General features: G+C 55.0%; 2 protein-coding genes across 4 annotated transcripts in view; both read left to right on the top strand.

Annotated features, from left to right (window-relative positions):
• The window catches only part of PIP5KL1 (phosphatidylinositol-4-phosphate 5-kinase-like 1), an 11,747-nt gene extending 5,223 nt beyond the window's left edge, over nucleotides 1-6,524 (top strand). Inside the window, exons 6-10 of the mRNA XM_011988130.1 lie at nucleotides 150-184; nucleotides 273-328; nucleotides 2,127-2,239; nucleotides 2,849-3,002; nucleotides 5,293-6,524. Of these exons, the coding sequence (XP_011843520.1) occupies nucleotides 150-184; nucleotides 273-328; nucleotides 2,127-2,239; nucleotides 2,849-3,002; nucleotides 5,293-5,560 (626 nt within the window). The 3' untranslated portion in view covers nucleotides 5,561-6,524. The remainder of the gene's footprint in view (nucleotides 1-149; nucleotides 185-272; nucleotides 329-2,126; nucleotides 2,240-2,848; nucleotides 3,003-5,292) is intronic.
• Nucleotides 6,525-10,295: 3,771 nt separating this feature from the next.
• ST6GALNAC4 (ST6 (alpha-N-acetyl-neuraminyl-2,3-beta-galactosyl-1,3)-N-acetylgalactosaminide alpha-2,6-sialyltransferase 4) overlaps nucleotides 10,296-15,397 on the top strand; it is a 13,818-nt gene continuing 8,716 nt past the window's right edge. The window contains exons 1-4 of one of the 3 annotated variants that reach the window (XM_011988148.1): nucleotides 10,312-10,533; nucleotides 10,840-10,926; nucleotides 12,769-12,954; nucleotides 14,930-15,342. In XM_011988148.1, the coding sequence (XP_011843538.1) occupies nucleotides 10,915-10,926; nucleotides 12,769-12,954; nucleotides 14,930-15,342 (611 nt within the window). In that variant the 5' untranslated portion in view covers nucleotides 10,312-10,533; nucleotides 10,840-10,914. Of the gene's footprint in view, nucleotides 10,927-12,768; nucleotides 12,955-14,929; nucleotides 15,343-15,397 lie in introns of all 3 variants that reach the window. The other 2 variants (XM_011988156.1, XM_011988138.1) reach the window with 2 other exon arrangements.

Consider the following 15,397-nt stretch of genomic DNA (forward strand, 5'->3'; position numbering starts at 1 on the left):
ATCGAGTTGGGATCCGGACCCCAGACAAGGAAGGGTCCGGGTGCCGCAGATCTTGAGAAGGAGGCGTGGCCTGGCGCTGGGACTGGTGCCGGATGCACCCCGGGTCGTGGAGTTTGGGGATCCTCATTCGGCGCCCTCTTCCCTTCCAGGAGTGCACAGTCTGCGGGTGGACCGGGGAAAGAAGGTGGGTGAAGCCAAGGAGAGGTGGCTGGGCGGAGTGGGCGGCTGGAGGGCGACAGCCGGCCTCCCTCACTCCCTGTCCCGGCCCCCAGACGTACTTCATCGTCATGCAGAGCGTCTTCTACCCCGCCGGCCGCATCTCCGAGAGGTGAGTGGCCCAAGCAGGTCTGGTGCCCCACCCCAGCCGAAACGCACCGCCTGAAGCACCCACACTCACTAGCCAGAAGGTGAAACTGAGGCCCAGGAAGAAGGGGCGTTCCCAAGATCTGGTGGGTCGGAGACACTGACGCTTACGCCCAGCATATCTGGAGCACTCAGTGTGCGTTAGGCGCCGTGTTGGGCCCTTCTCATGCTTTTTAATTCCCAGAAGGACGCTGAGGGGCAGCTCTTATCCTCCTTCCTAGATGAGAAACCAAGGAAGGAGAAGGCCACACAGCTAACATGTGGGGAGCAGCGACTCAGACCCAGCCTCTGACTGCACGGGTTAGCCCCCTGTGCCCTCCAGCGCTGGCTCTGCCCACAGGTTCCCTGCGCCCCACCCCCCGCCATTCGCTGCCCCCAGGCCCTCCTGGTGCCTCCGCCTGGGGTTGGATCCCTGTGTCTGGGACACCTTCAGGGGTAACAAGGTGTCCAGAGGCAGGCACAGGCAGGGCTCAAGCCTGGGCTGGGCCTCCAGTGGCCTGAGTGTGAATGCCTGCTCTGCTCTTATCTTTAACTCAGAAACAATTATAGACCAGGGTTCAGCTATAGGGCCGGGCATGGTGGGTCTCGCTCGTAATCACAGCACTTTGGGAGGCCAAGGCAGGAGGATTACTTGAACCCAGGAGTTGGAGACCACCCTGGGCAATATAGTGAGACCCTTCCTCTACAAAAAACGAAAAAATTAGCTGGGTGTGGTGGCATGTGCCTGTAGTCCCAGACACTTGGGAGGTTAAGGTGGGAGGATTGCTTGAGCCCAGGTGGTCAAGGCTTTAGTGAGCCGTGTTTGTTTCACTGCACTCCAGCCTGGGTGACAGAGTAAGACCTTCTCTAAGAAAAGAAAGAAGCAGGTGAGATTCCATCTCAAAAAAAAAAAAAGGAAGGAAGGGAGGGAAAGAAAGGAAAGAAAGAAAAGAAAGAAAGAGAGAGAAAGAGAAAGAGAGAGAAAGAGAGAAAGAAAGAAGAAAGAAAGAGGAAGGAAAGAAGAGAAAGAAAGAAAGAGAGAGAGAGAAAGAGAGAGAAAAAGAAAGAAAGAAAGAGGAAGGAAGAGAAAGAGAGAGAGAAAGAAAGAAGGAAGGAAGATAAAGAGAGAGAAAGAAAGAGAGAAAGAGAAAGAAAGAGAGAAAGAGAAAGAAAGAGAGAAACAGAGAGAAAGAGAAAGAGAGAAAGAAAGAAAAAAGAAAGAGGAAGGAAGGAAGAGAAAGAAAGAGAGAGAAAGAAAGAGAGAAAAAGAAAGAAAAAGGAAGGAAGAGAAAGAAAGAGAGAGAAAGAAAAAAGAAAGAAAGAAGAAGGAAGATAAAGAGAGAGAAAGAGAAAGAAAGAAAGAGAAAGAGGGAGAGAAAGAAAGAAAGAGAGAAAGAGGGAGAGAAAGAAAGAGAGAAAGAAAGAAAAAAAGAGGAAGGAAGAGAAAGAAAGAGAAAGAGAGAGAGAAAGAAAGGAAGGAAGGAAGAGAAAGAAAGAGAAAGAAGGAAGGAAGATAGAAAGAAAGAAAGAAAAAAGAAAGAAAAAGAAAGAGAGGAAGGAAGAGAAAGAAAGAGGAAGGAAGGAAGAAAGAAAAGAAAGAAAGAAAAAGAAAGAAAGAAAGGAAAGACGGAAGGAAGGAAGGAAGAATGAACGGCCAGGGTTGTGCTGAGGACTGGGGATGATCTATGTAATAGTTCAGTGCACATAAGTAGTCACTGGAAGCTCTTGTGAGATTCTCTGTGTGTCTCAAATCTATATAAGCTGAATTCTGTCACCTCACTCAGGTATGACATCAAAGGCTGCGAGGTGAGCCGCTGGGTGGATCCCGCCCCTGAGGGCAGCCCCATTGTTCTGGTGCTGAAGGACCTCAACTTTCAGGGCAAGACCATCAAGCTGGGTGAGTCACGGGAGTGGTCACTGCCTGCCTCTCCTTCATTCAGGGTGAAGTTTAGAAGGGTGTCCCTGCTGCCCTCTGCCTGAGTCATTAAGAGCCCAGTTTCTGCTGGGCACGGTGGCTCATGCCTGTAATCCCAGCACTTTGGGAGGCCAAGATAGGTGGATCACGAGGTCAGTAGTTCAAGACCAGCCTGGCCAAGATGCTGAAACCCCATCTCTACTAAAAACACAAAAATTAGCGGGGCATGGTGGCACATGCCTGTAATCCCAGCTATTCAGGAGGCTGAGGCAGGAGAATCGCTTGAATCCAGGAGGCAGAGGTTGCAGTGAGCTGAGATGGCACCACTGCACTCCAGCCTGTGCAACAGAGCAAGACTCCGTCTCAAAAAATAAAATAAAAATAAGAGTCCAGATTCTGGAATCAGGCAGAGCAGAGTTCAAATTCAGGCTCCATGACTTCCTAGCTAGGTGACCAAGGCAAATTGCAGATGAGTTTCTTTATTTGTGAGATGGGGACAGTAATGCCACGTGCTGTCACGGGGCAGACTGTGTGGAGCACCGTGGCTGGCGCATGATGAGCGCTCAGGTTGGGGCACTGATGCTCCGGCAGGGCCCCAGCGGAACTGGTTCCTCCGCCAGATGGAACTGGACACCACCTTCCTCCGGGAGCTCAACGTGCTGGATTACAGCCTCCTGATGGCCTTTCAACGTCTCCACGAGGATGAGAGGGGCCTGGGCAGCAGCCTCATCTTCCGTACGGCCAGGTGAGCCCCCCACAGGGGCAACAGCGAGATTGAGGTGGTGAGAGTAAAGGAAAGACAGACATGGGGGCGTGGGAGTGCCTTCCCTCTGCCGGGAGCAGTGCAACCAAAGACACAAAGGCTGGAAAGTGCAGAGTTTGTGTGTGTGTATGTGCATGTGTGTGTGCGCACGCATGTGTGCATATGTATGTGTGCGTGCGTGTGCGTGCATGCATGGGTGTGTGTGCGTGTGTGCGCATGCGTGCGTGTGTGCGTGCGTGCGTGTGTGCGTAGAGGGGAGGGCTGGAGAAGCCTAGCTGGTAGGGCAGGAGGGGCACAGGTGGACTGCAGCAGGGGACAGAACAAATGAAGTCCACTTGGAGAAGAGCTTTGGTGATTATTTGAAGAATCTGCCCATTTTCCAATGGGGCTGTGGAACCATTGAAGGTTTCAGAGCAGAGAAAAAGACCTATTTTTAAATTAAAAAAAAATTTTTTTTAAAAAGACCTATTTTTAATTTTTTTAATTTTTGCTTTTTTTTTTTGAGACGGAGTTTTGATCTGTCACCCAGGCTGGAGTGCAGTGGTGCCCTCTTGGCTCACTGTAACCTCTGCCTCCCGGGTTCAAGCGATTCTCCTCCCTCAGCCTCCTGAGTCTGGGATTACAGACACCCGCCACCATGCCTGGCTAATTTTTGTATTTTTATTAGAGATGGGGTTTCACCAAGTTGTCCATGCTGGTCTTGAACTCCTGACCTCAGGTGATCCACCTGCCTCTGCCTCCCAGAGTGCTGGGATTACAGGTGTGAGCCACAGCACCCGGCCAATTTTTGTAGTTTTAGTGGAGAAGGGGTTTTGCCATGTTGACCAGGCTGGTCTTGAACTCCTGAACTCAAGAGATTCATCTGTCTCAGCCTCCCAAAGTGTTGGGATGACAGGCATGAGCCACCGCGCCCAGCCTAATTTTTGCTTTAAAGGGTCCTTGCCCTTTAAGCTGGTCATTCTACTTCCAGGACCCTGAGGTCATCATCGTTGGCACCGTCTTCTCATCCTCATCTCAGTAGTGGTAACTGTCACTCCTTCATGCTGAGGGGGAGCCTCACTGGGAGGGTAGACTCATCCCCATTTGAGAAATGTGAGAACTGAGGCTCGGGAGGGGGACATGAGGTTGCAGAATGACTTCTGAGGACTCATGTTAGTACTTGACCAGCTACTTCCATTTCTGTTCCCTCAGACCCACTCCTGAGATCGAACAGAATTACATAGGGGCTAAGACAGGCACTCCACTGATCCAGTGGGTGGACAAGGGGAGTGAAGGAGGAGGTCCGCTCATCCAGCCGCCACCCCTCTCATCCCGTGCCTTGTTCCTTCCCCTCGGAGGAAGAACTTGGGATGGGTGAGGCTTGGGTAGAATTTGGAGTCATGGCTCCTCAAGCAGTCTGTGACTAGGCTGGACATGTCCTGACCGGATGGTGGCAAGCCTGCCATGGGGCACAGAGCCTCCCACATTTGCGCATCCAAGCGAGGTCAGCTTCTCCCTTGCCTTCTCCCCCTAGCTGGTGCTTAGGCCACCGCTGTCATTCAGTCAGTGATTCCTGGTTTGCATGGAATTGCTGTGACATTGAAATATTTTTATGTTGGCTGTCCCAGCCCCACCCCCACCCAGTTCCCAGCCCCTACTCAGAACTCCCCATCCCGCATCTCCCCGTCATCCAGGTAGCCCACAGGGTACGAGCATTCTGCTCAGACTCTCGGACCACTGAGTTCTGATTGGCTAGCGCGGGCAGGGCTTTTTTCTCATTGGTATATTTACCCCCAGACCCAGACAGGACAGGATTAAAGCCCCTCAGCGATGCCTGAGGACAAAGTTAGGGAACTGAACCTGCTTCTGCTGGGACTGGGCGCCCCGCCAAAGGTACCTTCTGGTATGGAATACATTTTGAGGCAAAATCATACACGCGCCTTCTGCAAACTGGGGTTGCTGGATTTTGTTCACAAAACTTCTGCTCGGCGACCCTGAGACTTCTAGGGTTGGATGACTCCAAACAGAAATTTAGGAAATAGACTTACTTGAAGTCATGTGGCACCACATTTCAAGGCTCAGTGGCCACCTATGGCCAATTTCTAAGTACCGAACAGTGCAGCTCTAGCCCAACACTTTGACTTTTCTCATCTACCTGACTTCACAAACCTAGGCACACAGGAGGTGTGGGAATGAGCTGGTGGAGGGGTGGGCAGCCTGGCCAGGCTTGCAGAGCCAACTGGCTGGGGCTTCCTGGAGGAGGTGGCAGCTTCATCCTCCTGTCGGCCCCCAGGTCTGTGCAAGGGGCACAGAGCCCGGAAGAGTCGGGGGTCCAAAACCGCCGGCTGCTGCCCGACGCCCCCAACGCCCTACACATCCTGGACGGGCCCGAGCAGCGCTATTTCCTGGGCGTCGTGGATCTCGCCACGGTCTACGGGCTCCGCAAGCGGCTGGAGCACCTGTGGAAGACACTGCGCTACCCGGGCCGGACCTTCTCCACTGTCAGCCCGGCTCGCTACGCCCGTCGCCTCTGCCAGTGGGTGGAGGAGCACACAGAGTGACGGGCGCCCGGCCCCACTTTCCGGATCTGGATGGTGGGCTCACGCCAGGAACACCGGTTCCCTTGGGCCCGAGCATCTCGCCTGCGCTTCCTCCTGATGGTCGCCAGAGGGCAGCATCCCCTAACTAATACCGTAACCGCGCAGCCCCGTTTGACGGTGGTGCCGTGCCCAGCGTCATGCCAAGGATTCCCCTACTTTAGCTCATTTAGTCCTTAAAAAAATGCTATTATTCTCTTTTTACAGACCATGAAATGGAGGCTCAGGGGGTGAAGGGACTGACCAAGATCATTCAGCAATAAATGCTGGAACCAGGACTCAACCATGACTTTTGGATTCCGGAGCCTGTATTCTTAACCACCAGCTCCTGCAGCTTGGTCCTCATGATCTGGGCAAGGGGGGAGGCTGAAGGCTGCAGCCCTCTTGTCGTCCAGATGGGGAAACTGAGGCCCAGAGACTTTAAGGGGCTTATGCACCGGTAAGTGGCAAGGTCAGCCCCGAGTACCCAGGCCTCCCGATTCCCTGCTCCTGGCCCGATACTCTAGGGATGCAGGTGGGGGAAGCTGGGGTCCTGAGGGGCTGCCTGGAGCTCTGGGAGGCATTCTGAACGGCATCTACTATTGATCTGAAGTGAGCTCTGCCCTCCTCTGAAAGGCACTTTTCTCATCAGTGAAATGGGGGCAAGGGTCCATGGTCAGACCAAGGTCTTGGCTGCACAGACATCACCGGGAGCCTGCATGGCCCCTGATCATTCCTTCTCCTTCCTCCAGGAAACTCCAGCCTGGCCTCTGACCCCAGTTCAATCTGACCATGCCCAAGCCCAAGCGGGCCTTTCCTCCAGAGCTGCTCCAGGGCCTGGCTGTGTGACTGGGGCAAGGTGCTAAACCTCTCTGTGCCTCGCTGGTCTAATCTGTAAAACGAAAGAATGGAAACAGACCTCATTAACTCATTAAATATTTGCTGAGCACCTGCCATGTGACAGGCCCTCTGCTGGGTAATGGGGACCTGGGGACGAAGCAAGTGGCACAGATTCTGCCTTCATGGAATTCGCGGAACTCACAGTCTGGGGGAAGGGACCCCTACCCGATCATTTGATGGATAGTGTTGGGGGAAGGGCTTTAACTTCTCCACTGAGACCAGAGAAGAGACTGACACGTCCCTAGGAGGGTCCCAAGTTAACAGCACAGCAAGGGCCTGGGGTGAGAGAAGGAAAACATTTCCGAGTGGGAGGAGGCCACGTGGGCCAAGAGTGGACCCCCAGGATTGGACAGTGCAGGACCTCGGGGAAGCCATTCAGCTGCAATGCACACTGCCACTCCACTGACCCATCAGATCCCACCAAAGAAAGATGGCTGAGGGGCGAGGCGTGGTGGCTCATGCCTGTAATCCTAGCACTTTGGGAGACCAAGGTGGGTGGATCACTTGAGGTCAGGAGTTTGAAACCAGCCTGGCCAACATGGTGAAACCTCGTCTCTACTAAAAATACAAACATTAGCCAGGTGTGGTGGCGGGCACCTGTAGTCCCAGCTTCTTCGGAGGCTGAGGCAGGAGAATTCCTTGAACCCAGGAGGCAGAGGTTGCCGTGAGCCGAGATGGCACCACTGCACTCCAGCCTGGGCAACACACAAGACTGTGTCTCAAACAAAACAACAACAAAAAAAGAAAGATGGCTGAGGGGGAAGCGGGAGGGAAGAGAGAGCTCTGGCTGCAGGGTTCCTGGAATATTTGGTTTTTGGGTTTTTTGGAGACAGGGTCTCCCTCTGTCACCTATGCTTGAGTGCAGTGGCATGGATTACAGCTCACTGCAGCCTCAACCTCCTGGGCTCAAGTGATCCTCCCACCTCAGCCTCCCAAGTAGCTGGGACTACAGGCATGTGCCATCACACCTGGCTACTTTTATTTTATTCTGCAGAGACAGGGTCTCGCCATATTGCCCAGGCTGATCTTGAACTCCTGGGCTCCAGCAATTCGCCCAATTTGATCCTCCCAAAGTGTTGGGCCCACAGGCATGAACCACTGCACTTCACCAGAATATATGTACTTTAAATATTGATATCACTCCTAGTTGGCTGGGTGACCTTGCCTGATTTCTCAACCTCTCTGTGCTGGCATGAGCTGAGTGGAAATTTCTTGTTCTTGCTTTAGCAGGAAGTTGTGACATAGAGTGTGTCATGCCCATCACTCAGGAGGTGATGGGCCAGGGAAACTCAGAGGTGGCAGGGAATTGCAACAGGAACTAGAGTCTGACTCCACATTTCCACCCGTCTGGATCCCACAGGGCTGAGTCAGTGCCACAGAGTCCTGCTGTCACACATAAGGATGACTCAGCCCCTCTCCACCTTTGGGTCTCTGACCATGAGCCTAGCCGGGACCTCAGGCTGGAGAGGAAAGTGATTTGTTCAAGAACTCATGGGACCCAGGCTCTCCTAACTCATGCATTGATAGACGTGACCTAGCACCTAGTGTGTGCTGGGCACTGTGCAGGTGTGGAGGTGCCCTGGCCCACATGGAGCTTAGAGTCTGTGGGGCAGGTGGACCATAAACAAGGCAACCAGTTAATACACAGGGCAATTTCAGAGTGTGACAACCACTATGAAAAACTGAGTTGGGGTGAGGCAAGAGGGATGGGGGTGCAGTGTCGGCTGGGTGGCTGGCAAGGGCTTTTCAGAGGAGGTGATGCTTCAGCTGAATGACAAGAGGAGCCACTCTATGACTAGCGCCGTCCAGCAGAGGACACAGTGAGTGCAAAGGTCCTGCAGTAGGAATGGCTTCAGTATGATTGGCGGTCGGAGGGTGGCCAGGGTCGGTGGAGGGTGGCCAGGGTCGGTGGAGGCTGACTGAAGGAGTTCACCCCATGTAGGATCCTGTAGGTTGTGGTAAGCAGAGTAGGTTTTTGCTAAAAGCAAAGTGAAGATGTTTCTCTGAGGCTGTGGGACTTCCCGGTCACAGTTCCACTGTAGTCTTATGATCCTCATCTCCCCTGGGAGCCCGGACCATTTGGGCATGCTGCTGTCTCCATGTGGCCCTAGCAAGGGTGGAGTTGCCTCTCTGGGGAAGGAATCATCATCTCACCAGCCATTGTGGGCAGTGTGTGAATCCATAGGGAAATTCTCACCATTGTGCCCTCAGGATTGGGCCTATGAGCAAAGAAACTTGAAGAATGAGGACTGAGAAGGAAGGGCTCTGGCTTTGGGGACACACTGCCTTGTGTGAGTGAGGAGCCATGGTGACTGAGGGTGAACCACTACTCCCCACGTGTGTCCAGGCTGGAGTGGCAGAGACAGGAGAGTTTGTGCTCAAAGGAGGCCCCTGGGGGGCAGGGCCACTACAGCAGCCCTCCTTCCAGCCCCTGGACAGGCACTGAGTCCTACAGCACCAGGCCCAGGGGTGATATGGCTTTGAATCTAGAGCAGGGTAGACTGGGAAGGTTGCTGAGCTGGGGACAGATACCCTGGCATCCAGCCCAGGCCTGAGCCTCTGAGAAAAAGGAAAAAGGAGTTTGAAATGGAGACCAGGGAAGCAGCCCAAGCTGGTTCCCAGGCCAGCACCCTGCAGGGGAGGTGGGTGTGGCGGGGATGGGGAGATGATCTTTCTGGCCAATGCAATATTTTGCAAAAAAAAAAAAAAATCATAAACAAGGGCCGGGCGTGGCGGCTTACGCCTGTAGTCCTAGCACTTTGGGAGGCTGAGGCAGGCAGGTCACTTGAGGTCAGGAGTTCGATACCAGCCTGGCCAACATGGTGAAACCCTGTCTCTACTAAAAATACAAAAGTTAGCTGGAAATTGCTTGAACCCGAGAGGCGGAGGTTGCAATGAGCCAAGACGGTGCCACTGTACTCCAGCCTGGGCAACAGAGACTCTGTCTCAAAAAAAAAAAAAAAAACTTAGACAGGAAGTGTGCCCTCTCACTTCCCCATAGGCCCACCCCTGCTACCGTCCCAGTGCTTTCTGCCACCAGCCTGGCGCCTGAAGGCAGTTGCCTCTGAGATCCCAAGGGACCCCAATAGGACACACTGCGGCATCTGCCCGGGGCCTGGGCTAACTTGACTTGGATTTGGAGGACATTCCAGCGAGGGAGCCTTTGAGAGGTAAGAGTAGGTGGTCACAGCCCCGGGTCTGGAGTGAAACTGCCTGGGTTCGAATCTTGGCTGTGACAGGAGCTGCTTCTGCACGTGGGTCTCAGAGGAGAAAAACAGGCTCAGGTGAATGTCACACTGACATAATAATAATAAAATAATCATATTGAAAATAATTTATGTATTCGTTGTTTGTCTGAATTTCCAGTGTCACTGGGCATTCTGTATCTTACTTGATAAATCCAGCAACCCTACCAGTTGAAACGCGGACTGCCTGACCCGAAGCCCCGCTTAATTTCCCTGCCCAACCACCATTTCAGAAATGGAGACATTCAAGTCCGGACAACCAGGCCGCCACTGCCCGGTGGCCCCCGACACACTCTAGGTCTCTTTCCCCTGCGGCCCGACAGCCTCGCCCAGGCAGGAGCCTGCTGGAAAGGCGGAGGACAGAAAAGGCAGATGCTGGTACTCAGACTCCGCCCCGGCTCCGAAGCCCCGCCCCCGGTCCTGAGGCCCCGCCCCTAGCTGGAGGCCTCGCCGCCAGCCATTCACGTCCCGCCCCGTCCCGGCCGCGCAGAGCCCTCCCCAGGTCGCGCAGGCTGCGCTCGTAGGATCCGCCTGCGGCGCGCAGGCCCCGCCCCAGGCGCGCGAGTCTCCGCCCGTCCTCGCCGGCCCCGGCCCCGCCCCCTGCCTCTGGCCGCCCGGATCAGCTTCCAGTCCGGTCGGCCCGGCCCGGGGGCCATGGAGCTCCGAGCAGCGGATCGCGAGCCTCCTGCGAACCCCAGCCTCCACGCCCGGTTAGCACCCGGCCGGGAGATGAGGCAGTGGAATCTGGAAGGGCGGTGAAAATCCCACGTCCTGCCCTCCCCCGGCCTCTCCATTCGTCCCCCGGGTAGAGAGGTAGGATGGATGGGGTGGAATTCCGGGCTTCTGGCTCTCTCTGCCCCAGACCCGATTGGTGACCTTGAGCTGGGGGTGCCCCCTGGCTGCCTCTTGGGTTGGCAGGAGGTCTCGCAAAGGTCGCTGAGTCCTGCTCCTTTAGGATGGGGACATTGCCTTCCGGTGTTTGGAGACGTCAAGGGGTTGGATTCCCGGGCGCTATGTGCTTTCACCCCGGCCTGTACCCTCCCCTGCCTCAGTTTCCCCGATAGCCTAGAACCTCACCTGCCTTACCCCTCCCGGCTCAGAGTTTCTGGGTCTTGGCAGGTGCCCGGCTCCCACCCCTTCCCAGCCCCAGCCCTGGAGACAGCAGCCCCTAGACTACCGAGGGACAGCGACAGCATGAAGGCTCCGGTAAGTGGTGGAAGAAGGAGGACTTCCAGGGAACGCAGAGACCCCGACCGGCGGAGCAGCTCAGCAGCCTCTCCACCCCAGGACCCACTGCCACTTCTGACCTCCCTGCTGCCGAGCAGAGAAGGGCAGAATGGCCTCAAAGTCTAGCCCTCTGTGTGGCCCCAGGCGGGTGGCATCCCTTCTGCGGTGTCAGTACCTTGCTATCCCTGTAAAACGGAGGTAACACTACGAGCTAACCAGGCAAGGCCTACCTGGGACTGGGGGTGTGAAAGTTCAGTTCAGCCGCTCTTGTCTTTACCACAGAAGCCCCGGGTTGTGGGAGAGAGACAGCTGGATGTGGGGGGCAGTTCATCTCGACTGCCTGAGTCAAGGTCTCTGGTTCCTCATGGGCAGGGGAGCAGGTGCCAGGCAGAACTACCTCCCCTACACAGCTGGCCACACAGAAAAGACTTATTTTTAGAAGCCGACATAGCTTGCGGGCAGAAAATGGTGGGCCTCGGGCAGGATGCGCCGGGGTGGGTGAGGATGATGGGGTGGGGGGTGGGGGCGACTTGCCCACTTCTGATTTTCAGAGAGCACCAGCCAACGGCTCGGTGGCTTCTGAAGGGTGGCCTAGGGACTTGTGCCTCGAGTCTAGAAAACTGGAGCCCAGAGAGACACAGGTGGTGACCAGGGTGGACTGCTACCCAGTGACTAGCCTACAGTTCTGCTGCCACCAAGCCCCTCCCCTCCTGGGAGGCTTGGTGGTGGTGGAGGCATTCACTAAGTCTGCCAGGAGGGCAGCCCCAGGCTGGGCCTAGCCCGGATGGCTAGAAGAGCTTCCTGGTTCCAACAGCGTTTGGAACATGGTTTCTGGAGGCAGGAGCCTCCAGGCACCAGCTTTTCAATTATTATTATTATTTTTTTTTTTGAGACAGAGTCTCGCTCTGCTGCCCAGTCTGGAGTGCAGTGGCGTGATCTCAGCTCACGGCAAGCTCCGCCTCCCGGGTTCATGCCATTCTCCTGCCTCAGCCTCCCGAGTAGCTGGGACTACAGGTGCCCGCCACCTCGCCCGGCTAGTTTTTTTGTATTTTTTAGTAGAGACGGGGTTTCACCGTGTCAGCCAGGATGGTCTTGATCTCCTGACCTCGTGATCCGCCCGTCTCGGCCTCCCAAAGTGCTGGGATTACAGGCTTGAGCCACCGCGCCCGGCCCAGCTTTTCAATTATTAAAGCCATTTCCTAAATGACATTTGCTCCAATCTCCTTGTGCCACCTGGCCTGCTGATCATCAGACGGCCACTGAGTCAGCTGGGGGTGGGGCGGAGGCAGGGCCACACTAGGCAGCCCTGGTCCTAGGCTGAAGGGGCTGGTGACCCTTCTGAGGCACCACTTTCCCGTTGTCATGTGCACAGCACTTTGCAGTATACAGAACGCTTTCACTGCCCCTCCCGTAAGTTCACACGGTAGACGTTATCAGTCTCCAGTTTGTAGAGGAGGAAACAGGCCCAGAGGGATGGAGAGCCACAGCTCACACAGTACACCCCAGCCTCCAGTTAGGAATATGGGCTTTCCAGCCTGTATTTAAGGCCCCACTGTGGTGCTTCTTTGCTATATAGCCTTGTACTACTCACTTCACCCCAAATTGCTTTCCTTATCTAGAAGGTGGGGATAATGACAGTGGTATCTCCAGGGCCTTATGTGCCCAGAACTTGGCATCCCTGGGTAAGGCCCAATGGGTGGAGACCGGATTCTGCTGCTGTTCTAGGAGCTGCTCTAGACCCAGGAGGCCAGGTGCAGCGCTGAAGGGGCTTCTGGGAGCCCCTCCCCACATACACCTGCCCATGGCCACTGTCTCCCTCAGGGACGGCTCGTGCTCATCATCCTGTGCTCTGTGGTCTTCTCTGCCGTCTACATCCTCCTGTGCTGCTGGGCCGGCCTGCCCCTCTGCCTGGCCACCTGCCTGGACCACCACTTCTCCACAGACTCCAGGCCCACCGTGCCGGGCCCCTTGCACTTCAGTGGATATAGCAGTGTGCCGGATGGGAAGGTAAGTGGGCCAGGCAATGCATCTGGGGTGGGTAGTGACAGCTGGGCTTGTCCCAAACTGGACCTTGAACTTGGCCCCTCTGCTCATCAGCCATGTGATCCTGGCCAATCATGTCACCTCTCTGAGCCCTAGGTTCTTTTTTTTTTTTCTTTTTTTTTTTTTGAGACAGAGTCTTGTTCTGTTGCCCAGGCTGGAGTGCAGTGGTGCGATCTCGGCTCTGAGCCTTAGGTTCTAAGAAGAATTTTTTTTTTTTTTTTTTTTTTGAGATGGAGTTCTGCTCTTGTTGCCCAGGCTGGAGTGCAATGGCGCGATCTTGGCTCACTGCAACCTCCGCCTCCCGGGTTCAAGTGATTTTCCTGCCTTAACCTCCCGAGTAGCTGGGATTACAGGCATGCGCCACCACACCTGGCTAATTTTGTATTTTTAGTAGAGATGGGGTTTCTCCATGTTGGTCAGGCTGGTCTCGAACTCCCAACCTCAGGTGATCTGCCTACCTTGGCCTTTCAAAGTGCTGGGATTACAGGCGAGCCACCGTGCCCAGCCAAGAAATTATTTTTTGTTTGTTTGTTTGTTTGAGAGAGAGAGAGAGTCTCACTCTGTCACCCAGGCTGGAGTGCAGTAATGCGATCTCAGCTCACTGCAGCCTCCACGTCTCGGGTTCAAGTGATTCTCATGCTTCAGCCTCCCGAATAGCTCACCGGTTCTTGCCCGTCTCGTCCTGGAAGATCTGGTCACAGTAGGCCCTCATGCGCTCAGTGAAGGTGTACACCTGCAGGCCGGGGTACATCCGGGTGAGCTGCAGCAGTGTGCGGTAGGTGCGGCCGCCGAGCACCCGGTCCATGTGCCTGCCCTAGCCCTGCCCTGGGACTACAGGCGTGTGCCACCACACCTGGCTAATTTTTAGAGATGGGGTTTCACCATGTTGGCTAGGCAGGTCTTGAACTCCTGATCTCAAGCGATCCACCCACCTCAGCCTCCCAGAGTGCTGGGATTACAGGATTACCATGCCCGGCCAGATGTTTTCTTTTTCTTTTTCTTTTCTATTTATATTTTTATTTGTTTATTTATTTTAGACAGGATCTCACTCTATCAACAGGCTGGAGTGCAGTGGCACGATCTCGGCTCACTGTAACCTCCGCCTGCCAGATTCAAGGGATTCTCCTGCCTCAGCCTCCTGAGTAGCTGGGATTACAGGAGTGTGCTACCACGCCCAGCTAATTTTCGTGTTTTTGGTAGAGATGGGGTTTCACTATGTTGGCCAGGCTGGTCTCGAACTCCTGACCTCAGGTAATCCACCCACCTCGGCCTTCCAAAGTGCTGGGATTACAGGTGTGAGCCACGGCTCCCGGCCCAGATGTTTTCTTCCCCATTTTACAGATGAGAGACTTGAGGCTCACAGAGGCCAGTGACTTGGCCTCAGGCCACATAGCTAGGAGGGGGCAGAGCCAGGATTCAGGCTCAGGACCAGGGAGTCCCACAGTTGTCCTGGGCACTGACGACCCTGCTTTTACTTGGAAACTGGGCACAGTGTGGGTGAGGCATGCACAGGGGAGGGGGTGGCCTAAGAATGATTGTGAAGAACTGAGATTCATGTTTACTTCACAAATACTTGTATGACCTCCAGTCTGTGCCAGCCACTGTTCTAAGTGTTTTATAAATATTTGCTCAAGCAAACCTCATAAGAACTTATTATGTAGAAACAGTTAGGGCCTCAGAGGCAGCCACAGGAATGAGGATCACAAATATGGCTGATGAGGAAGTTGGGGGGCTGAGTGCAGAACCTTAGCTCTGACACTGGATATCACTGTGATCTGGGAAAGTCATCCCTGCTGCCCAGCCTGCAAAATGGGTTAATAACAGTGCTTCGAGCCAATACCTGATCAAATAAGGTTGGTGGATATTCCTGGGGGAGGCGCAGGGGGTGTAAGCTGCACGCTCATGCCTCTCTGTCTCTTTCTCCCTACCTGCCCTGCAGCCGCTGGTCCGCGAGCCCTGCCGCAGCTGTGCTGTGGTGTCCAGCTCGGGCCAGATGCTGGGCTCAGGCCTGGGTGCTGAGATCGACGGTGCCGAGTGCGTGTTCCGCATGAACCAGGCGCCCACCGTGGGCTTTGAGGCGGACGTGGGCCAGCGCAGTACCCTGCGTGTCATCTCACACACAAGCGTGCCGCTACTGCTGCGCAACTACTCACACTACTTCCAGAAGGCCCGAGACACGCTCTACGTGGTGTGGGGCCAGGGCAGGCACATGGACCGGGTGCTCGGCGGCCGCACCTACCGCACGCTGCTGCAGCTCACCCGGATGTACCCCGGCCTGCAGGTGTACACCTTCACTGAGCGCATGATGGCGTACTGCGACCAAATCTTCCAGGACGAGACGGGCAAGAACCGGTGAGCCTGGGGCCTGCCTGCTGGGGTCTCCCTGGCAGCTGGGGACCTTCATTCT

The sequence above is a fragment of the Mandrillus leucophaeus genome, unplaced genomic scaffold (genome assembly GCF_000951045.1).
Source record: "Mandrillus leucophaeus isolate KB7577 unplaced genomic scaffold, Mleu.le_1.0 Scaffold109, whole genome shotgun sequence".
NCBI classification, from domain to species: domain Eukaryota; kingdom Metazoa; phylum Chordata; class Mammalia; order Primates; family Cercopithecidae; genus Mandrillus; species Mandrillus leucophaeus.